Source organism: Psammomys obesus, unplaced genomic scaffold (genome assembly GCF_907164565.1).
Source record: "Psammomys obesus unplaced genomic scaffold, mPsaObe1.curated_primary_1811, whole genome shotgun sequence".
Lineage (NCBI taxonomy): Eukaryota > Metazoa > Chordata > Mammalia > Rodentia > Muridae > Psammomys > Psammomys obesus.
Window position 1 is genome coordinate 1,771,960 of NW_026591598.1, and position 23,401 is coordinate 1,795,360.

General features: G+C 51.6%; 1 protein-coding gene across 3 annotated transcripts in view; it reads left to right on the top strand.

Moving 5' to 3' along the window:
* Positions 1–21,767, top strand: part of Rims3 (regulating synaptic membrane exocytosis 3) — a 39,674-nt gene extending 17,907 nt beyond the window's left edge. For all 3 annotated transcript variants that reach the window (XM_055611335.1, XM_055611334.1, XM_055611336.1), the window contains exons 3-8: positions 3,331–3,578; positions 8,407–8,548; positions 12,312–12,421; positions 14,176–14,277; positions 14,575–14,714; positions 16,553–21,767. In XM_055611335.1, coding sequence (XP_055467310.1) covers positions 3,362–3,578; positions 8,407–8,548; positions 12,312–12,421; positions 14,176–14,277; positions 14,575–14,714; positions 16,553–16,765 — 924 coding nt within the window. In that variant the 5' untranslated portion in view covers positions 3,331–3,361 and the 3' untranslated portion in view covers positions 16,766–21,767. The remainder of the gene's footprint in view (positions 1–3,330; positions 3,579–8,406; positions 8,549–12,311; positions 12,422–14,175; positions 14,278–14,574; positions 14,715–16,552) is intronic.
* Positions 21,768–23,401: the final 1,634 nt, after the last annotated feature.

Genomic DNA, 23,401 nt, shown 5'->3' on the forward strand with positions numbered 1-23,401 from the left:
GAAAATGAGAATATGGCTCTCTGGGCAGAGCCCTGGATGTTGTCTGCTTGTCTGTCTGTGTATTATTCATGAGGAAACACGAGCTCCCAGGTTGGCAGGGTCTGGAATTCTGTCCCTTCTTACCCCTCAAGTGTTCTGGAGGCTCACCACGGAAGTGGTTGCTTTTCTGGCTATAATCTAGGGTTTCTGCCCCTGAGATGCTCTCACCAGCTTGGGGAAATTGTTTTCTCATCATAGACACTTTCTTAGCAGTTTTCTCAAAGAACCCAGAGTCCTGGGGTGGAGCCTCCCCTGGTGGGATGGGTGCTTTCCTTCGGATGAGGTCTGGATGGAGGAGCAGGGGCTGCTGGGCATGTAGGACTCTTTGCAGACGCAGGAGACTTGGGTTCGAATCCAGGCCTTGCCATCTCCTAGCAGAGTAGGTTGAGTTGTTCTTCTGCCCTGAGACTCGCTGTTCTCATCTGCCAAGAAGAGATAACGAGGCACCTCGCAGAGCTACTGTAGTGGGCAAATTAGACTCACACTGTGGCAGGTTCACAGCATCAGATAAGCCCTGTCCCATCTTCCATCAGAAGACTGAACAGATACCCCCAAACCCATGTATACTGGCACAAGAACTGGAAACTAAAGAGAAGAGATGAGCACAGGCCACGGGGACTTTCCATTAGCATTAAGGCTGATGGGACATAGAGAAATACAACCCCAGGTTCTGCAGCACCATTGGAGGAGAGCAGTCCCCACAGCCCCAAAGAAAACAGGAGGAGGCCTTGACCTACCCTCTCTCTTCAGCCTTAATTCACTGGGCTGGCAGAAGCCATGTGACAGGAAGACCAGTAGCCGCTCTCAGCTGCGTGGGGACTGTCTTCCTCGGCAGCCAGAAAAAAAAATGCCCCCCCCCCCCCCGCTCCGTTCCACCTTCATTTCCCTTCTTTTTTCTGCATCCTTGTGAAAAGTCAGTCTCTCAAAGCAAAATGTCCATCCCTGGGGTGCACAGCTAGCCCAGGAAGAGAACTGGATGCCGGCATAGAACAAAGATGGTAAGCAGAAAGAAAAGGTGGCTTTCCCACTATGCCCGGGGAAGAGCCAGCTAATGCGGCCTTGTACTCAATGGCCAAGTCACAGAGCTTGGTGGCAGGAGACCCCACTTCTGAGGCTGAGGGGTGGCTAAATGGGTAAAAGACTTGCTTTGCAGACACGGAGGCCCGGATTCGGATCCCCAGCTGGTTTAGTCAAGTTACGGAACTGCATGTTCGGTCAGAGACTCTGTCTTAAAAAATAAGATGGACAGGCATTAAAGGCGACGCTGGACATCAGTCTCTGGCCACCACACATACAAACACAAAGAGACCCTACCTCCATAAGCCGGGGCCATAGATGCCTGCCATCCCCTCCCCCAGAGTGTTCTCAGAGTCCTCTGTCCTCCTCTTCCTGGCTCTTATCGTAACCAGCATTAAATATTTAATGGTATAATTAGTTATTTACTGTCTGTCTCCCCTCCCAGATTGGAGGTCTTGGGAGGGCAGGACCAAGAGAACCTGGCTCACTGCTATATCCTTGGCACTCAGCCCTGGCCTTGGAATTTTAGGAAATTAAACATTTGTTGAATGCAGTTAATGAGGACAGTAAATTTTTATACTTTGGAAAAGGATTTGGCAATATAGTCCAAGAATTTTTTTTTTAAGTCCTAATATCAGGCAGGATGCTTTTGGATATAATGGAGAACAGTGATTCAAACTGGCTTAAACAATAGAAAACACATCCTTTCTGAGCTGAGTACCAGAGGAAAGTGGGCTCCAGATGTGGCCCGATGTTCTCCAGGCTGCGTGCTATGTGCAGGCGTCTGCTTGCAGTTGAACTGAGGTGGGAGGGGGCAGGGCTCTGCCACTCCTAAGGTGAATTGTTTGAGCATGGTCAGATGCCTACTTCTGAACAAATGACTTGCTGAGGAGAAAGCCAGTGACCTTAGCTAATCAGTATCTGCCTCAGAAACAGCAGGCAGGGTAGCCCCTGCCCCAAACCACTGCCAGCCAGCAGGGAGAGGGTCGGGAGTTCCATGGCAGTCCACACCCTTCACTGTCAGACAATCTGTGTCTAAGGAAATCAGCAGGCCCAGCGCAGAAAGAGGTTCATCTGTGTCTGCTTGTTTGGTTTGAGACAGTGCCTCAGGTAGCCCAGTCTGGTGACCATGAACTCCTGATCCTCCTGCCTCCACCTCCCAAGTGCTGGAATCACAGGCGTGAACCGTCATGCCTGGCTTCCATGTTTATTTAAGAGAGGAGAGAGAAATTTGGATCAGATTCAAGAGGTAACTGCATTGAAATATTTAAGTCAATTATATTCTGTCTGCACAAGGGATGATTACAGTGGCATTGAAACATTTATACAAAGTGCTAATGACATGAGGGAATGCTTACAATATGATGCTAGATGAAAAATACCAGGATTTAAGATTGTATTTACAGTACGAGTCCAGTTATGTTGCCAGAACACGGAACGGAGCTGGGGTAAATGCCGACAGTGAGGCCTCCCTCCACACCATAGGGGACCGTGATTTTTGACTCTACTTTAGACTTTTCTGGGCCGGTCCCTTCCAGAAGGAGAACCCAGTCCTCAGACTGCACGAACTTCTGTTCCTGTGCTTGTCACTTGCTCTGAGAGCAGCCTGACTTGGGACTTCCCTCTGCACACACCCCCTAATTTAACCCTTACAGCCACCCTGTGAAGTGAAAGGCCTTTGTGGGTTTTGTTGTTGTTTTAATTTTGCTGAGGCATTTGCTGAAACTCCAACATGTTTGATCACAAAGTCACCCAGCCTTTGTGTGGGTTCCACCTCAGCCCCGGGGTCTCCTGCCAAACAGGGCATCTGCTGCTTGTCCATAGCAGGGCACTAAAAGCCCCATCTTTGTCCTCTAGGGGGTTTGTTTATTTTATTTTACACACTAAAATGTTTTATGTCACATTCGTTTATTTAGTGTGGGAGGTGGTCTGCATGTGGCATGGTTTCTGTGGGAGGGTTAAAGGTCAACTTGGGGGAGTTGAGCCCTAGGACCGTGTCAGGTTGGCAGAGTCCACAGAGCCAGCTCGCTGGCCTTGGTGTTGATTGTGGCAATGATAAGAGGAGGGAGGGGTGGCACCTCTGGCCTCATACACATCAGGCAAGTGACAATGCCCTCGTTTATTGAGTCGGATTTGGACATTTATCTGTTCATTTCATCCTTACCACCTCAGAGAGGCCGAGTGACCGACCCAGACTCAGACTCCCACAGCTAGGAAGTGGTGGGGTTGCTGGAGAGTCTCCGGGTCTGATGATGGAAATGCCCCCCCCCTCAGAATCGCCTGAAGCCCTGTTGCCCTGGGGACCATGTTTAACGGGGAGCCTGGTCCAGCCTCTGCTGGGGCCTCCAGGAATGTGGTACGGAGCTCCAGCATCAGCGGCGAGATCTGCGGATCCCAGCAAGCTGGGGGTGGGGCCGGGACCACCACAGCCAAGAAACGTCGCAGCAGCCTGGGTGCCAAGATGGTGGCTATCGTTGGCCTGACCCAGTGGAGCAAGAGCACGCTGCAACTCCCCCAGCCTGGTAAGGGGTGGGGGGAGGTGGGGGGGAGGAAACGGGTGTGTTGCTGTTGAGTCCCCAGCGACTAAGGGTAGACGCACACTTTGTGGATGCTGTTTGGGCCTGCGTGTGTGATATGCCGTGGTCCCCACTAGCAGGTAGTAACAGCGCAGAGAGGGAAAGGCCGGTGCTCCAGACTACACGGTGCAGGCTGGACTCAAGCCCCGGTTGCCCTTCCTCGTTCCTGCTCTTCGCATGCTGCCACCTCCACATACGGACCTGTGCATTCATCAGAAGTTATTTGAAACAGCCATATCCTCACGATCCTGTCCTGGTTGTCATTTCTTAGTCCCCTAAGGACAAAGAGCCCCACAAATACAGTTGCACAGCCACACACAGGTGTTGCAGGACCACAAGAGAGAGACGGAAATACATGGCTTATGTAGTGACGTAGCCAAGAGTGCTCATTAGCTCAGGCAAGCTGGGAAAGCATGGTCCAGTCATTCGCATTACGCTACCCATGGTCACAAATAACCTCTCAATACGGTTCTCTGAACACGGACAAAAAGAGCCACGCCACTTAGAAGGGCACGTGCCTCCCATACGCCTTAGCTGGTACACCCTCAGGTATGGTTTGCTACCCGAGGTGTATGGTATGCATCCTCAGACACCCGGCTACAGAATTCCAGTTATGTTCAGACTGGGGGGGGGGGGGCACCACCTTGTCTCACACAGCCACACATGCGCCCCCCCATCACAGAGGAGCCTGTCCTCCCCACCCAGACCCCCTCAGTTTGTGGCATCAGTCCAGATACCAGCTGGCTTTGTTTTAACTCTCTTCCTGCTTATTTTGCTCAGAGTAACAACCCCCCCCCCCCAAACCTTCAAGGAGGCAGCTGGACGGGGGTGGGGAAGGGTAGAATGCCGGAGCATCCAGGGAGGATGCTCATCAAGACGCCCCATTGGGGCTGGTATTTGGGGGTGCTCTTCCAGACCTTAAAATAGATCTTTACAAAGCTGTCTTCAGGAACACGGGGGATGGTCTTTTCCAGCGCTCAGGCTCCGGTGTGATTTCCACTCAGGGAAAGGCTAAGTGAGGAAGGGGTTTTGGTTGTTAGTGCCTTTGGGTGGGCAGTGTAGGCTCTGAGAGTGGGGAGCAAGAAGGTGGGCTGCGATGAAACCAAGCTGGGGATCAACATTAGAAGATCATGGAGGTGTTGGACCCCAGAGGTCTGTGTCTGTGTCTGGTAGTGTAAGCAATGAAATCCAGCCTCAGACTAAAAGACGTCTCGTATGCAAAGTGATTGGGAGAGACAGTCTCCAAGGCTAAAGCAGGGCCCGAGTCACCAGGAGCCATTGCAGAGATCTGCTGTGGCTTCAGACAGCGGCAGGCTGGGCTGAAAGCAGATGCCAGGAAGACCTGCTGCTTGGGGAGAGACAATGATGAGGGGGCCTCTGGGTACCTTGTCTTTGTGGTATATAAGGGCATGACTAGAGGCTCAGGGTCTGGGGCCAGGGGAGTTGCCCAGATGCCCTTCCAAGCGCAGGTCCCCGTGAATCATCTAATCACTGAATGTCATAGCAGGAAGGGCCCTCGAGGTCAGCCAGTCTCATGTACTCATTTATCTATGAGACTTCCAGAGTCTGAAGAGAAGACACTGCCCTGGGGAATGACCTCAGGCTGGCCTTTGCAGCCTCCCCCACCCCCCATCATTTACTAGCTGGACAGTTCAGGCAAGCTGCTTCGCTTCTCTGAGCCTGCTGTTTGTTTGCCGAAGACATTAACATATGCTTTATAGAGCTACCCGGGGATTAAATAAGATGGATGTGCAAAAGCACACAGCCTCTTGTGACTGGCACATGGGAGGCGCTCAGCAAAGTGTTGTTGATACTTTTTTTTTAAGATTTATTCTTTACTATTTTTAAGTGTGTCTGTATGCCAGTGTCTCAGCTTAGAGCAGCTTCCTGGCTGCGAGGCTCAGGCAGGCCAACTCACCATTGACCCAGGGACCGCTGCTCTGGGAAGGACCCCAGAAGGACGCCCCTGTTGCCCTAACTGGAATGGCTTGATTCCCTGTGGGGCTGGGCTATAAGGAGTCAGAAAGAATTCCTCTCCCAGGCCTAGCCTCTGAGGCTCTGGGTCTCCACTTACAAGAACCCTCCTAGTTCATCAGGACCCTGCTCTGGCCGCCACCCTGACTGGTCCTCTTTGTTCCTCTGCCCCAGTTCACACAATACAGTGTCTAATCTGTAACAGCAGCCTCCCTATGGTCTCCTGCTTGACTGCCCTCTTCCAGTTATCAGTATGCTGCCCCATTGCAGATCTCCGAAACCTCACCCTGTCCTTTAGAGGGCTAGTTCTGGCTCCACAGCTCCCCGTGGAACTGTCTGGAAAGTCACTTTCCTCTTGGGACTGTTTTCACTCCTGCAAAATGGAGCTAACAATGCCATCTTCCATCTTCCTTTGAGATCTACCAGTCCTCTGCATTGTGAGAACAATGAAGGGCGAGGTCAGAGTTTTGGGGTCCTGGGATGCAAGTAAACCTAGTCTGGCATTAATTAGGCTGAATCCCCAGAGGGTCATGCTGGACTGAAGCAGCCTCCTTCTAAGTGTCCAGTACCAAGGACAGAGCCCTTCCCTCCTGAGCTGTCTCTGAGTCAGGGGCTTCTAGAAGATGCCAGAGAGTGTTGCTGCAGGCCATGACTGCCCCTCTTTTTGTATGTGAGGGGACAGATAGAATGGCTCCTGGAATCGTTCTCCAGGGAACACTGAACTATCGCAACCACTTGGATCAGTTCTCTAGAGAGAAGCACCTTTCTGGGTGCTTCCCTGGGTCAGCAGGGGCTGTGGCTGAACAGGAACGAAGCCAGTGGGAGGATTTTCTCTCTGAGTTTTCCAGACCTTTCCCCTCGTACTGAAGACACAGGAGTTAATCTCTGCTGAGTCACACCTCCAAGAGAGGAAGAACTGGGAAGGGGGGGGAGTGGCATGTCAGCAGGCAGGCAGCCTGGGGCCTCCTGGCTAGCCCCAGCTCCTTGACATCAGAACCCCAGACTCCACACCAGTGAAATGATGGAGGGGCCTGGAGGAGTACTATCTGTGACCCTTCAGGAGTCCCCTACTCATGGGCGCCCATTCTGAGTTGGGCAAGTCTTATCTAAGGTAATTTCACTTCCATATAGGTCAGAGCTTTCCCAGGCTCCGAAAGAACGAGTGTTGAGGGGGTGAGAACGTGAGGGGGAGGCAGGTGACTTTGAGTCCCCCCACGGCCATCTGTCGTCTAACTGGGTTAGAGGGGATTCGGCGGTTAGGAGTCAGGGACAGAGAGAGTCCCATGGTAGGTCACAGGACATAGGTGGGTGGATATCACTACATGTGAATAGATGGGCTCAATTCTAGATATTAAAGATCATCTATGTGTGTGTGTCCCTGTTTGACAGTGTGCACTGTATCCATGCAGGACCTGGAGGGCCTGTGTAACGGTGTGACTTTGTATAAACAGGCACATGAGATCATACATGAAGTTATCATATTCATGTATGATGGCTGGCATTCCGCTGTGTCTGTCTTACACATGTGTAAGAGAAATATGTCAGAGCTAAAATGACTCTGTGTCACTCACAAAACAATGGTTCCTGAATGTGCCAGCTATTCTAGCTCTCTAGGCCGCACCGAGTTTAGAGAACGTATTCCAGGGCACGCTGCCCCCTGTTCTTATCACCTCCCCTCTATCACCCTATCTGCTAGTATTTGCCCTCGTGGCCTCCTCTCATTCAGAGGGGACTCGCTCAAGGGTAAGTGGGCAGAAGCAGGAGGAAAAAGAGGCCTCCCTTTCCTATGCTGGGGACTTGAACGTTCCCTCCTCAGCCCACCATGGCTGCCTCCAGGGAGGCATGGGCTGTTCCCCTGCCCTAGACGCCACTGTGGGCCACTCCGCTAGCAATTTCCTTGGGCCTGTGACCGGTGGCAGCAAATGGCTCCTTTGGTACAGCGCCTATTCGAGTGCCACTTCCCTCTCCTGTCAAGTTGCTCATCGAGCAAGCCTTAGCAGGGGAGTCCCTGCAAAACCCCCGGCCTGTCTTCCCCCACACACAACCCCCGCCCAGGAGGAGAGCTGTCTAGAGGGACCACACTGCAATGCTAAAGAGGTTGCCATGGAAACCCAGGCAGGCTGGTGTGCTACTCAGAGAGAAAGTGCCCTCTGTTTCCTGCCAGGCTGAGGAGGGGGCTGGGGGCCCTGAACAGAAACATCAGAGACAGGGTAGGGGACCTCTGCTGTGGACCTTTTCAAATCCAATATCAGCCTTGGTCAAGCTAGCCACCCCACCCCTTATGCAGTCTTGCCTGTCAAGGTCCTCTGGACTCGACATTCACGATGCTCTCTCCTTTAGTCTTAATGTGAGAAGGCAAATTTCAAATGGCCAGGCTTCCAGTGGGTTTTCTCTAGGGCAGCAGACAGGTGGGCTTGGGGAGAGAAGAGGAGAGAAAGTAAATCTGGAAATCCCAGAACAGACAAACTTTCCAGAAGTGAATGGAAGGAGCACCTCTGAAGTTTTGGGGCTCAGACTGAAGCGGAATGGGAAGGCAGAGTCAGGGGAACCTCATAGAGGGGGAGGGTCACAGGGCTTCAGGGCTTTCTTCTTCTAACTGCATTTCAATCTGGGCACATAGTGTATCCCTGGGCAACTCCGTCTGTACCATCCCCCTGGGCTGGGCGAGGTGTCAGGCTTCAGACCAGCTTTGGGGACAGCTTAGCGGTGTCCCCACCTGCCTCTATCCAGAGGATCACTTCGGTAGGCTAGGCCATGTCTTGACCTTGTTCCTTCTCTCTTCTTGGGTTGGGGACCCCAGAAGGGGCCACTAAGAAGCTGCGCAGCAACATTCGACGGAGCACGGAGACCGGCATTGCGGTGGAGATGCGGAGCCGTGTCACCCGCCAGGGCAGCCGGGAGTCTACTGATGGGAGCACCAACAGCAACAGCTCCGAGGGCACGTGCGTGCACCTGCCCATTTGGTTCCCAGCCACGATGTCTGCATCCCTCCTCCCTGCCCCAGCCTTCCTTGTCCCTGGGTCCAGGTCTTCCCATTACTCCCAACAGAGGCCCTGGAGCACATGATTTGTTCTTTTATTTCAGGAAAGAACTTGGGTCTCCTGCCTCCCGTCACCCACTCTATCCCCTGCTAGAGGAGATGGGCAGAAAGGAAAATGTGACCTTAAATTCCTTCTAAGCCTAAACCCATTTTCATGGCTTAGTTATGCGAAAGCTTTATAAATCACCTTGCTTGGAGATTAGGGAAGAAAACTGGACTAGATCCATGTTTTTAAAACTGTCACATCTTACCTTGTGACTCACAGGCAGGAAATAAAATCACTGTAGTGGGCCAAAAGCAGCATTTGGAGAAAGAAAGAGACAGCGCAGGTGTAGCCTGCATAGCTGGGGTGACTTGCCTGGAGAACTTGAGCTCTGTATCCAGGATGAACATAGGTCAACAGCGGGCGGAGGTCTTAGCAGGCCCCTTTCTTTTTGCATGCAAGTCACAGTAAGCATTTGAAAGTCCCTGCTTACACAGGGACTCCACAGGGCTGTTCTAAGTCAGAGTTTGTAGATTTTCTGCTTCTGTTTCATCAAGGCCCTAGAATTTCCAGTCTCAAGATCCTGTAGCTTATTTAATATTCAGTTATTGTCTCTCACTACTCTACAGTGAGCCTCTGGCATCCCTGTGGGATTGGTTCCAAGACCTCCCCCGGATTTAAAACCCACAGCTTCTTGAATCCCTTAAATACACTGATACAATGTTTGCATACAACCTGCAGGCATCCTCCTGTATACATTAGATCCTCTCCAGATTGCTCCTAATTCCCAGTATAAGCTAAATGCAATAAAGATGCTTGTTAGGCAGGCCTCACTATATAGCCCAGGCTGGCCTTGAATTCAGAATTTTCCTGCCTCAGCCTCCTGAGCACTGGTATTATGGGTGTGCATCCCAGTTCCCAGCCTAGACTGTATATTTTAAGGAACAATAAGAAAAAAAATCTGTATGTGCTCAGCATAGACAACTTTTTCCTTTGTATTTTCAATCTGCGTTTCATTGACACTGATGCAGAACCCATAGATACAGAGAGCCAGCTGTACCTTTTAATGTGGAAACCAGTGGCCATTGTGCTTACCACATCAGACCTGCACAGAGCCTCAGTGGGTACCTCAGACCAGTGACTCGCCCTCTGGAAGCTATGTGCTGTGATCATTTAACACTTGTACCCACTCTGAGTGAGTGTGGAAACCACCAATGTCTTCATATACAAGTGAGGAAACTGAGGCCCCCGAGTGGCAGAGGCTCTTTACCCACAAGCACAATTCTTTTTCTTTTTTTCTTCCTTTTTTTTTTTCCTTTTAGGTTTTTTTTGTTTTGTTTTGTTTTTGTTTTTTTGAGACAGGATTTCTCTGTGTAGCCTTGACTGTGCTGGACTCACTTTGTAGACCAGGCTAGCTTCAAACAAACTCACAGCTATCTGCCTGCCTCTGCCTCCCTGAGTGCTGGGGTTAAAGGTGTGTTCCACCAACGCCCAGCTCAGGCACAATTCTCAAGTGATGCCCAACTCATTGTTTACACTAAAGTCGCTTGATTCTCTACCCTTTCCTCCCTGTCCGAGAACACGGAACCCCAGTTCTGAGTTTTTGAGTCTACAGCTCTTTATTTTTTTTCTGTCATAAGACTTTGACCGTAGACCGAGTGAGGTGGTGCACACCTGTAAACCCAGCACTTGAGAGGTGGAGGCAGGACCAAGAGTTTAAGGTCAGAGACTTAACTACACACTTGAGTTCCAAACCAGCCTTCGCTACGAGAGACATTACATCAATTTAAAAAAAGAAAAAAAAACAAAAAACAAAGAGGAATGGGTGGAGAGAAGAGGAGGAGGACCAAACAATGAGAGGGTTGGGGACATGGCTCAGTCAGTAAATTGTTTGCCGCACAGGCTTGAGAGCCTGAGCAGGAGTCCACAGTGCCACGTGAAGAGGCTGGACATACTTGTGCATGTGCCGGTAATCCCATTATTGAGACAGAGACAGCAAGATCCCTGGGGCTTGCTAGCAGCCAGTCTCTCCAAATCTACATACTCTAGGTTCAATAAGAGATTGTCTAGAAAGAAGCTAAGGTGGAAAGTGATTGAGGAAGACCCCAATGATGACCTCTGGCTCAGACACACACACACTGCATGCGTACCTGCCCCCAGGATACACAAAGAATGACTAGGCTATTGTTGATCATAGTTAATGAAGGTAGACGCCTTGAAGCCTCTTCCCGGGGACAGAAGATAAGCCTTGTAGGAGAAGTACAGGTTCTGTCCCACAAGTCTATTGCTCCCTGCTTGTCACTTTGGAGCCCCCACTCCAAACTGCCCAGCAGGGATTCCTCTCTGACCCACCATTCATGGCTGCCATTAGGATATCTGCATATTGTGTTCACTGTGGCCCCCAAGGAAGTTATCATTGTTGGCCATACCCAGAATGCCTGGGCCTGGGGTTGTGGTGGCATCAGCGGAGGCAGAAGCAAAAACTCATTGCCATTTGTTGTATCTCACATGCCCAGATCTTTCCCCTGTGCCAACTGCCCCAGTCCCTGCCTATCCCCCAGTGAGCAGGTGCCGTCCCTGTTGGGAACAGGCCAGTCCCCTACCTCTTGGAAATGTCTGTTTCATCTGGAAAGTTGGATGATGGTTCCTACCACACAGACGGGTTGAAGGATAATGATATGAGGGCACGTGGGCCGTTCAGTGCACTGCTGGCGGCTGGCCAGCTTTCTATCCCTGTCAGTTTTTCCTGTTACCATTTCCATCCCCCTCCCCTCCAGTCCTAGACCACCTGCAATCACCTGCCATTCATCTCAGCCCTGCCATTGGGTTATTTTGGTCTCTGCTGCCGTTCTGGGCACCACCTCACCTTATTGACTTGGATTTTAAATTTCTAGTTAAAAAAAAAAAAAAATCAAACCTCAGTTCTTAGAACTCATTCCAGGTAGTAAGAGTCGGTCTTGTCTCTCCCTCTTGGCACTGGCTCGCTGTCATGAGGGCGTGTGTATCCAGCGAGCCCGGCCCCGGAGGCTCACTTCAGAACTCTGGCACTTGGGCTGGGCTGTAGCCCGGTTGGTAGCACGCTCATCCAGCACTCACGAAGTTCTGGGCTCTGTCCCTAGCAGTGTATAAGCTGAGCATGGTGACACATGCCTTCAATCCCAGCAGTCAGGAGGTGAAGGTAAGGAATTCAAGGTCATCCTTGGCTGTATCATAAGGCTGAGACCAGTTTGGGATGCACAAGACCTTGTCAAAACAAAAAACAAAACAAAACACCCCTCCCCAGGCTTAAGGATTAAATGCCTTAAATCTTTTCATTAGTCTTTTTAATGGTATCAAAGTATCTTTCTCTAAGCCGGACATTGTATCACTTACTTGTTACTCAAGCACTTGGGAGGCTAAGGCAGGATTGTCAGGAGCCCGAGACCTGCCAGGGCCCCCTAGTGAATTCTAGGTCAGCCGGAAGTACACAGTGGGACTGTCTGAAACATGTAGCCCGAAGTACTTTTCTTCAGTGTACGGGAATGAGCGAGCGAGCAAGCGTTTACTCACAGTGTGAGCAGAAGAGTCACACAGTGTAGAAGAGGGACAGGCTCGGGACCCCAGGTGAAAGGCCTCACATCCACCCATCTCCCCACCCCTCAACCGCCTGCTGCCCTCACGTGCCCTCTGCTTCCCTCTGCAGGTTTATTTTTCCCACGAGGCTTGGAGCCGAAAGCCAGTTCAGTGATTTTCTGGATGGCCTGGGACCAGGCCAGATTGTGGGACGACAGACATTGGCAACACCCCCCATGGGTAAGTCTTGCTGGAGAAGGGGTAGGGGCACAGCAAAAAGGAGCGCTGGGGCTCAGTGTGAGGCGGGCAGGCAGCTGCAGTCCTCCTCATGTGCCAGGAAGACCCCAGCGCCAGCCTTCCTTTCCTCAGTACTCAGCAGCCGCTTTCCCAGACCGTCCCTCCCTCCTGGAAGCCACCCCCCATGTGTAAACTGAGTCAGTGTTGGCTCCTGGGGATTTACTTCCTCTAACCTTGGACTTCCCTTCTTTAGCCTCCATTTCCTCATCTGCAAAATGGAATCAGTAATCCCTGCTTTAGTTCTGCAACCCAACACCCCTTTTCTGCTCCGGTTAGGTATTTTCTATAAAGCATTTTAACACTCTCCTTAGGAACTGTGGCTAATTGGTCTGGTTCCTTCCTTCAGCAGCCGGTACCCAGGGACCTTTAGTAATTGTCTCATCTCTCTTCCTGGCAGCTAGGAGATGGGTCTCAGAGCCCACAATGGGTTCTCTTAGCAGCTCTCAGATCCCCCCCCCTCCACCCCACACCACCCACGCTGTGTTTTAGGGTCCTGCCCAAGCAGGCATCCCCATCAGTCTAGCCTGAGCTTTGCCTGGTCTAGATGTCTCTGCTCTGCCCCATCCTGATGGTGCTTGACCTTTGACCCTCATAGCAGAAGCAGAAAGTGAGTACAGACAGTTGAGCTGGGATTCCATGCCAGGATTCTCTGTTCAGCAACATCCTTTCTTCCTTGGAAGAGGGGTCCAGAGGACCCTCCGAGAGTCAAGATCCTCTCTCTTCTGGCTCTGGGTGTTAGATTTCCTCAGTTCCAGGCTCTTGCTTGGGACTAGAGCCTGCTCAGTATCTCAGCCCGTTTACCTACGTGCTGAGAAGTGCCTGTCACTTTCATAATGATGACCCATCGGAACCCAGAATATTTGGGTGTGGTGCCCCCTTGTGTCCTAAACCGGGAAAGACACGTATACATTCACCGTTAGGCATTGACTGACACCCTTTGGTCTTCTTGCCAGGTCAGGAATCATAGCGGAAGGAGGATAAATTTCAGGGTGTCTCTGAATGTGGTGAATTCCCCAAAGTATGCAGATACAGTAATAACATGATATGAAGGTTGGCTGAACTCAAAGTCTCACCCATTTAATTGGGGGGAGGGGCTGCAGGCTTAGATCAGGTTTATAATTCTACACCCATTTGAAGAGTGTCCCAAACAACTACTGTATAATCCTAAACTCTGCTCACCCACGATGAGCAAAGCCAAGAGTTCCTGGAAGTCAGCATGACTGAATCCCTTCCCTTTTCGGAATGAACTGTGAGCTGTCCTCTGGCAGGGGGTGTACACCTGCCCTGCTCCCTTTGCCCAGGGATGTCCAGCGCAGCCTCATAGCTTGGCATCCTTTTGCATGCATGCTCTTGGCATCTGTCTGACACACACTGAGGGGACTGGCTGAGGGCTGCTGTGTAGGCTCTGTCCGCAGAGTTGGCTGTCCTGTGTAGTGAAGCAGAGGCCCCTAGCCCACCATACACGGGTGAGAATTTGTCAGCCATTAGCTGTGACCTGTGCTCCCTGTGGGTCATTCCCCCACAGACTATCAGTGTTCCTCAGGCCCTCTGACGTGATCTCCCGAGAGCAGTTTCAACGTGTACGGTTTACTCGGTCATGCTCACTTTCCAGGGACACTGTGGCATGATGTCCCTGTTGCATCCCACCGGCCTGCCTCATCTGACTTCACCTGGACCTCTGTTCTTTTCCCTTGCAGGAGATGTGCACATTGCAGTCATGGACCGGAGTGGCCAGCTGGAGGTGGAAGTGATTGAAGCTCGGAGCCTGACTCCCAAACCAGGCTCCAAATCCCTCCCAGGTGAGGCCTAGCAGCCGGGAGCTCTGAGGAAGGGTCCTGGCATGTGAGTTCTCAGCTCACCAGTAGCCTAAAGCCGTGTCATTGACAGTGATCCACACCTTGCCTGGAAGGCTGGCTGAGCTAGCTGGGGCAGGAGCAGGGCCAGGGAACTCAGTGTCTGACAGTCTCTCTGCTTGCTGGGTTCACTGGCCTGCTCATCCCCACCCCACTCATCCCCACCCTACCCCCAGGACCACCCGGAGGGCGGAGACTAGGCAGGATATGGCATCTCTGGCAATTATGCTTCTTCATTTTCAGCCACCTATGTCAAGGCTTACCTGCTGGAGAACGGGGCATGTGTAGCCAAGAAAAAGACAAAGGTGGCCAAGAAGACTTGTGATCCCTTGTACCAGCAGGCTCTGCTCTTTGACGAGGGGCCCCCAGGCAAGGTTCTGCAGGTCAGTGTCTACAGGGCAGACTCTCAAGGTTAGGCCAGGCCAAGCACTGAGCCAGGCACAGTAATTTGCATTGCCTCTTCTTTATCACTGGGTATGCACGTGTGTGGGGGTTACTCATGTAGCATGGAGTCAGTTCTCTCCTTTCACCTTGACATGGGCTCCAGGGATTGCACAGATATCCTTCAGCTTCTGTGGAAAATACTTCAGCTCCTGAGTGAGGTGCCTGCCCAGCACCTTTTCCTTCCCTCCCTCTCTTTTCTTTTTTCCTCTGTATTTTATTTCCACGATCCATCGGTTCATGGGGTTCTGAGCATAACAAAATGGCTCCTGAGTTTGCACAGTGGGCTGGAGAACCTGGGTTTATTCACCGGGAACCTCCACTTTCCCACTTGTGCTTTGTGTCCCCCGGGGGCTTGCTGTTGCCAGGCATTTTCTACAGTGGTTTATGTCTTTCTCAGGCATGATCCTATGAAAGGAGGTATGGCTTCCCCATTCTGCAAGTGAGGAGACAGGGTCTCAGAAAGATGAAATGACTGTTCAGTTGAGGGATTAGCAGAACTGAGCGGGGCCCAAGTCTAGGTGACTCTCAGCCCAGCTGCTTGAGGGAGAAGCACTGTGTTGGGTCTTCCTGATGAGCGGGTGTTGGGGAAAGGTGGAAAGGGGTTGCCTCGTTGTGCCCCTTCGATGGATGAGCCTGAGCTCACATGGGCCTATAAGATTTTCTTGGCTTGGCCCTGAGCTCAGATTCCTGCTTGACACTCATTGTGAGGGAGGGGGGTATGTGGAGAAGAGCTGGCCCAGAGCTTATGAGCACGTACTGTTACAGAAGACCATTCCCATCATCCATGGCTCACAACTGCCTCTGACTGCAGCTCCAGGAGGTCCCAGTTCCTCTGGTGCCTTCACTCATGTTTATGTTAAGCCCATACACATTAAAAAACTTTTTAAAGAGTTCTCACGTGGGCAGCCACACACTAAGTTAAAAGTGGTGCTAGCTACTGGCTCGCCTCGCCTCAAGACTGTCTGGCTTTTTATTTGTAACAAACAGCTGAGATTAATTTTTAAAGAGAATAAGATTTATTCTGGCTGAGTTTTGGAAACTCAAGTCCGCTGCCAGTTGGGGCTGTGGAGAAAGCTGCTCACCTCAGGACACTTGGGAAGCAACGGAAGAACCTGGAATCCCATAATCCCCTTCAGGAATCCACCTCTAATATTTTCAGTCCTCCAGCTAGTACATCTCATAGCAGGCTGTTCCTCTGAGCTGTGATGGTTCTGTTGTAAGGGCCCACGGGAGTTGCAAACCAAAGAACTGCAAAACTCTAGGATTCTAGGCCAGAAGCCCAATATAAGATGCCTGTTTTTAAAAACAAATTTGAAAAATCATTGACCTAATCGCTTCCTCCTGGAGTTCTAGATGGAGATAAGACAGTCAGGGCCAGGGACTTATTAAGGCCCACAACAGCCAGTGGTAAGGCTGGAACTGGGACCCTAGCCGTAGATCCTATCTGTTTCTTCATGGAAAGAGCTGCTGCCTGGGTATTAGGAGTTCTGGAACCAGATCCACCAGGATCTAATCTCAGATCACTGTAGGACATCGTGTTGGTGAATTAAATCTTTTGGGCCACAGGGGGGAAAAGAAACTTGTTTTACAACAGTCCAGACAATGTGTGGCCCTCATAAGATATAGTCTGTCGGGTCCCAGGCATGCAGAAAGCACAGGCCCAAGTCATTTTTAATCCTGACTCTCCCATCTGTGCCCTGGTGAAGCTGGTAGGTTCCTGGGCCCACTGCCCAGTCCTAGACGTCCATTGCCTCCCTCTTCCTCCCCCTGCTGTCAGGTGATCGTCTGGGGAGACTACGGCCGTATGGACCACAAGTGCTTCATGGGCATGGCCCAGATCATGCTGGACGAGCTGGACCTGAGTGCCGCGGTCACTGGCTGGTACAAACTCTTCCCCACATCCTCTGTGGCTGACTCCACAGTCGGATCCCTCACCAGACGCCTGTCCCAGTCCTCTTTGGAGAGTGCCACCAGTCCCTCGTGCTCCTAAGGACCTCTCTGAGGACAAGAGGCCAGGGGCTACTAGGGGAAGGGAGCCTGCTGGCCCCACCACCCCCTGTACATAGTCTCTATGTCTTTCCAGACCGCTCACCCTGCTGCATGCCTGTTGGCCACTGGGCTTGTCCCAGCTGGCAGTGGAGACTGTAGTGTCTGTGTGTGTGTGTGTGTATGTGTGTGTCTGTGTGTGTATGTGACCACATATCTGTCCATTTGTCTGGGTACAGTCAGTCCTGGTGACCACATGGACTGTAGTCCACATCTCTGTATCTTGCTGAAAGGAACTCAAAGGAGCATCATGCGGACACTTCTTGGCCCCTGGATGCCCCTGGAGGCCCCTGGGGTCGAAATAGGGGGTGTGGCCGCTGGTGGGCCTTGCTTCGTCCCTGCCTGGTTGTCTTACGGTCTCCACTTGGTTTTCTGTCTTCTGTTTTCTTTGCCTCCCAGCATTACTGCTCTTTTTTTGAGGAATGTAGCATCCATTGCAGCTGACCACACCTTATTCCCTACCACAGCCACGCTGGTGGTCATCCCATTGAATGCCCCCTACAGCATGTGGCATGCTCACTCAGTGCCCTGGCCAGGGTCCCGAGCAGACAGAGGGTATCTGGGGAGGAGGGGCCTTGAGGATGCTTCTCCCTGGGGCTGGTGCCTTGTTACAGCAAGTATGGCAGAGCTGAGTTCAGGGGTGCTGGCCAGACATGAGAGAGGATGTGCTGGGAACCCCCTCCCCCCTCCAGGGTGCTCCAACATGCCAAAGGAGCTCCCCAGTGGGCCCAGGAGGCTACCTGTCAAAGCAGATGGCCTTCTCAGGCATCAAGGGTGGTCCTGTCTCCTTTTGGGGCTTTGTAAAGAGGTGCCATGGGAACGGCTACTTGATGGAGAAAGGAGAGCCAAGGTTGATTTGTTTTGAGCCACTGTCCGGAATCCTTTCTGCCCTGGGGATTAGCTGCATGAAGCTTTACATTCAGGGTTCTGCTTTCTTTGCTCATCTGTAGACAGCAGTCCCCATCTGGAGTCCTGACACCAGGGCTCCAGCCTCCCAGCTCCGGGAGCAGCCTGGCTCTGCACTCAGCAGAGCCTCTGTCACCAGCTCTGTACCAGCAATACTCACCCCTCCACCTCCCGGCCTTTCTTGAGCAGGCCCCTGCTCCTCTGCTTGACTACCCCTTCCCTTGTCTGGCTGGGGCTCCTCCCACCCCACGAACCCTGTAGGAGGGACTGTTGCCTGGGCTAGGTCCTGAGATGGCTGTTGTGAATACTGAAGGCTAGCTCCGGAATGCCGCCTGTCCCTCCTCTCCTTAGCTATAGGCTGGAATTGGAGGCTGCCTGGGAGATGGCAAAGCAGCCCTGGACCGTGTCCAGTAGAAGGAAGCAGGTTGGGGGATAGGTTAGAGGAAGACTCTTTCTGCCTCTCTTCTGGCCTATCTCCAAGCATGGCTATGCCTCGAGCTCAGTACCTAGGCAGAGAGACCTAGTGGGTACTGAAGGAGCCTTGGCCTGGGTATGAATTCCATTTGTACCAAAGCTGGGGCGCATAAAGCCATCCCAGCCCAAAGGGCCTCCCTGTAATCAGAGTCCTACAGTGTCCTTTCACCCACGCAAACTGAGGGTGAGGTGGGAGGACGCGTCTGTGCAGGCACTAGAATGGCATGGCGGCCAGGAAAGTTCTCCTGCCAGCCTTGCTGGCTGGGGAGGATGTGTCTCCCATGGCACTAGACATGGGGCAAAGTACTCCTGGCCTCTGAGCCTCAATGGGCCTGGGGCGAGGAGGAAACTGGCTTGCAAACGGCTGTTTTCATCTTGGTGGTGGTTTGTGTGCCTTTAACGCAGTTACCCTCTGGATGGTGTGAAAGCCATTTGGAGTGGAGGAGTGTCAGTGACCTGCTGACACAGACCTTTTCAGATGTGGCACTGAGTCACTCCCAGAAGTGGGAGCTGCCAGCAGAGAGTGTCTCTCGCCTCTTAGGAGGGTCAGCACCGGGGATGTGCTAGCCAGAGAAGGGATTGATGTCCCGGGAACTCATGCTGACCTGCCTACAGTCTGCAGCTGTAAACTGCCTAAGAGCTGGGCACTTGGCTGTCCCACCTCCACGGAAGATACTCTTCCTCCCCAACTGATCTTGGGGAACTCACTCTTTTTAACATTAAGTAATCCCACCTAGATTCTTGCCCACACGTGTGGGCTGGGTAAGGCTCACATGTATATGTGACAGGGAGGCAGGGGTTTAAAGGTCTGTTTCTCAGCACCCTGGATTCGGGCCTCCGATGGGCTGCCCCTCCAGAAGCAGGTGTGCCCAAGTGTGACTCTTGCCTGGACTGGGAGCCATCTGCCCTTTAAGGAAAGGACAACGGGTCAAGAAGTAAATGGGTCTTTGTGTGTTTCCTTGGCAACGGGCCACCTCACCTCATCCCTTGCTCCGGTGGTTGCAGGAATGGACTTGGTCACCCCATCCCTCTAGGCAGGCAGATTCATCAGTGATGGCTGAGATGGGAGTAGCTCTGCAGCGATGCTGGGCTGTGGGCAGGGGCAGCGGTAAATGACTCAGAGCATATGTCTCTGTATTTCTGCCCTGCTCAGCCTGTCCCACTTTTTAACAGATTCCTTCCCTACAAGGAAGTCAGAAATGGGACTCTGTGATATGAAACATCCTCTAGGAAATGGGCCAAGTCTCCGTTTGACAAGGGACATTTGATCCTTTGGGGAAGAACTGGCTCCAAAGATGCTCTCATCCAGTCTCTCTTCCCACCAGGCTCTGGGGACCACCTGTCAGCAGGTCCCGGGCAATGCCAGCATGCCACGGGGTAGAGGCAAAACCAAGGAACGCTTCAGAAGGGCAGGGGTGTTGGTGCCTGGATGGTTCCTCTCTTGTGGAGCCACTGCCCGATGCAGCACTGGGGTCAAGCTAACTCTCCCAGGGGCTCAACTCCAACCAGGGAAGCATGCCAGCTCCTCCTTTACTGCCAGCCTGGGGGAGACCAGCAGCCTCCATTTGTGTTTTAAGACAATTGAGCCCTCCCAGGGCATGTCTTTGGAAGTGAAATGTAGCACAATCCTCAACTGTGTTCCCAGGAGCCCTGACATACCCAGAGCTCCCAATACCTCATGTTCTCCATCACCCTTGGCCTAGCAAGGCCGTTCTTCTGTGTTTCTCTGATTGCATCCAGCACTGTGCTGCCTTTGCCTGAGATTGCTCTCCACCGGGTGGGGAGATTCGGTACTTCACGCGGGGGCCTGAAGCTTGCCCAGAAGCATTTCTGTAGTGGCCACAGGGAGGTAGACAAGAAGAGGCCTGCTTCCCCACCTCCTTTCCTCTCCCACTCCCCAGCTGTTGTCTCCAGTATCCCAACACACTTAGATCTACTTTTGAATATGGCCCCTCTCCTGCATCAGCTTCCGCTTATGATCAGAGAGAAGGAAATGCAGACTTGTTCCCTGCCGTCTCCCTCCAGTCTGCTTCTAGCCCAGGTCAGGAGAGGCTGGGGACATCAACCACCATCAAAGAGCAGGGGAGCCCAGTTAGGTGTGTCGCCTGACAGTGGCGGTATCAGCCTGGCCTGGCTGGGAAAGGGTCATTTTGAGAGTGCCTGAGCATCTCAGAGCAAATGTCAGTGATGCCAAAGAGAGCGACCTGGCCTCCTTGGGCAACAGCTCTGCTGGTGTGTGCCCAAGGGAGGGTCCTTGTTCTCTGACAAAGGGCTTATTCTTTCCATGTAGCAAAGCAACTCCCCTCCCCCAACCCTGAAGCTGGGCTTCTGTGGGCCCAGCATGGCTGTGCCTGTTAGGAGAAGCCGCACGGGGGAGAGACTTTGTCTCCTCCCTGGGGCCTAGTCTGTCTCGGCAGGTGCTCCTTGAAAAGCCTGAGTGTTGCTGCTTTGGAGAAACCAGCTCTAGCTGGATACTCACCAGTAGGGACAGGGCCTTGGGCCTGCCAGGAAGTCTGTACTGATGCCAGGAAGGGTCCCTGGGCCTGAGAATTCCAGGGACAACTGAGCATCTGCCCCATTAGCCAATGACCTGGACAGGGATGGCTGTTCTGTACTTTTTTTTTTTTCCCTTCTTCTTTCTTTTTTGCCAGAAACTGTGACCTTGTGTGAGACTCCTCACTGGACCTCCGTGTCCTCATCTATAAAACCAGAGCAGTGGCTCGTTGCTGCACGGCTCCCTCCAGGCTGAGGGTGGAGAGGGGCCAGTTTCATCTCCCTTGGTTCTCAGCCGGGAGCAGGTCCTCACTTGGTTCATGCCCAGATGCTGCTCCTGGAAGGAAAAAAAAAAAAGACACCCCCCCCCCGAAGCCCAAATGTGGCCTTTCCTCTTTGTGGTTTGCCCCTCTGCCACCACTCTCTGGTCTCGGTGAGAAACAGTCAAGGGTTGTCTACAGTGGGCAGTTTCCAGGCTGTCTGATATCACCACCTTGGCTGGGTCCTGAGTAGGTCTGTGTTCCCATCAGCAGACAGGCTGGGCCGTTCCTCATTCTGCTTCTAGATGACAGCCCAGGAAGAGTGGACACTCAGCCATTTAAAGGAATTCTCTCTGATGGGGCGGGAGAGGGAACTTCCAAGTATTTGGCGTTTTGAAACCACTTCTTCCCAGATTTCTTCTCCCAAATGTTATTAGACGTCAGAGCGGCTGTTTCCTCAGGGAAAGCGGACCTGAGGCTTCCAGCAACTCCTGTGGCATGAAAACTCACAGCAGGCAGGAACCCCTTTTTTAGAATTTCCAAATGCATCCTGCAAAGAGAGAGAGAGAGAAAGAGAGCTGTTAGGGACTGACAAGCACACTGTTTAGATAAGAAGCAATTAGCCTTTTCTATCTGAGCTCTCTGCAGCATCTTTCCAAACTCTGGCTCCTGGGTGGCAGGTGGACAGCCGGGAGGAATGCCCGCTGTCTCAAGTGACGCTCTTGCCAATCCCCTTGAGGAGAGAATTCTTCACATGGCTTTTGCATGTATAGTATTGGGCAGAAAAAAAAATTAAAGTCCATCTGAAATTGGTTTTGTGTGTGGCTTTCTGAGGATGATCTTCATTCTAGGGGAGAAAAGTATTCATAATTAAAAAGATAATGGGGACACTGGCTTCTTCGAGAGGTGGACGAGCGGTGCAGCTCAGAAAAAAGGCAGGAATGACGATGTGGGTCTCTGGCCCCTGCTTGGGAACTTAGTTGCCACAGCAAATATTCCTGAGCCATGGAATCGGACTGGTCAGTTGGCTTCCAAGTGAGGTCTCCAGGTACCCTTGATTTCTGTTTCCACAGACTCTACAAGGCATACCCAAATAGAGGGGACAGGAGGGACAGGGCAAAGGCTGCTCAGGCACAGTGCTGATGCCAGCCATATGTGATAGAAGCAGCAAATGCAGTAGCCAAGTTCAGCTGGAGCTGACAATAATGATTGACCTCTGCAGCGCGCCCTGCCCTTCCCACCTCTAAAAGAGGTGGAAATCCTAAACAGGAACTGTGAATTCCAAGAACTACTAGAATGTAATACAACATAATTAAGCAGTGTTTATCACGGGCATGCAAGATGTTTCATTATTATTAGAAAAATTCATCTCTGCAATTTACTACATTAATAGATTAAAGGAGAAAATGTGTTTATGCAAATGCAGAAGGGACATTTTATAAGGCTTTATCCTACTTACAAGGATTTTTTAAAAAGACTAGCAAACAGGGAACTTTCTTAATTTGATAATCATCATACAACAACAACAACAACAAAGCAGGGCTTGAGAGAGATGGCTCAGTGGTGAAGAGCACTGACTGCTCTTCCAGAAGACCGGGTCTGATTTCCTAGCACCCATGAGCCAGTTCCCAACCATCTGGATCTCCAGTTTCAAGGGGGATCCGGCACCCTCTGCTGGCCGCAGCTGGCATTGCGTGCCTGTAGTGCACTCATACAATACAAATAAGTAAATTTCAAATTTTAATTAATGAATTAAAAGATGACTGATATCTACCACTGGATTCCATGTGTATGCTCAGACACATGCACAAGCAAACCCACATATACATTTGAACACACAAGCACAAAGAATTTGACAATTTAAAACTCACTTATGATTTTTAAAGAACAATCTCAAAAATATGCCTTAGAAATAGAAAGGAATGCCATTAACCTCATGAAATGAATTTATAAGAAAAAAACAAAAAACCTGAAGTGCTACAGGCTGTCTTAGGGTTCCATTGCTGTGAAGAGACATCACGACCACAGCAACTCTTAGAAAGGAGAACATTTAATTGGGGCTGGGTTAGTAGGTTCAGAGGTTTAGTCCATGATTGTCATGGCAGGAAACATGGTGGCAGGCAGACATGGTGGGGGAGGAGCTGAGAGCGCTACATCTTGATCCACCGGTAGCAGAAGGAGACTATGTGTCACACTGGGCTTAGCTTGAACATATGAGACCTCAAAGCTCCCCCCAACTCTCTCATACATACACACACACACACACACAGTGACACACTTCCTCCATCAAGGCCACATCTACTCCAACAAGGCCACACCTCCTAATAGTGGCACTCTTTGTAGGCCCAGCATTCAAACCCATGAGTCAGTGGGGCTACTCCTATTTAAACCATCACAGAGCCAAGCATGGATGATGATGCCTGTAATCTGAGCATTTGGGAAACAGA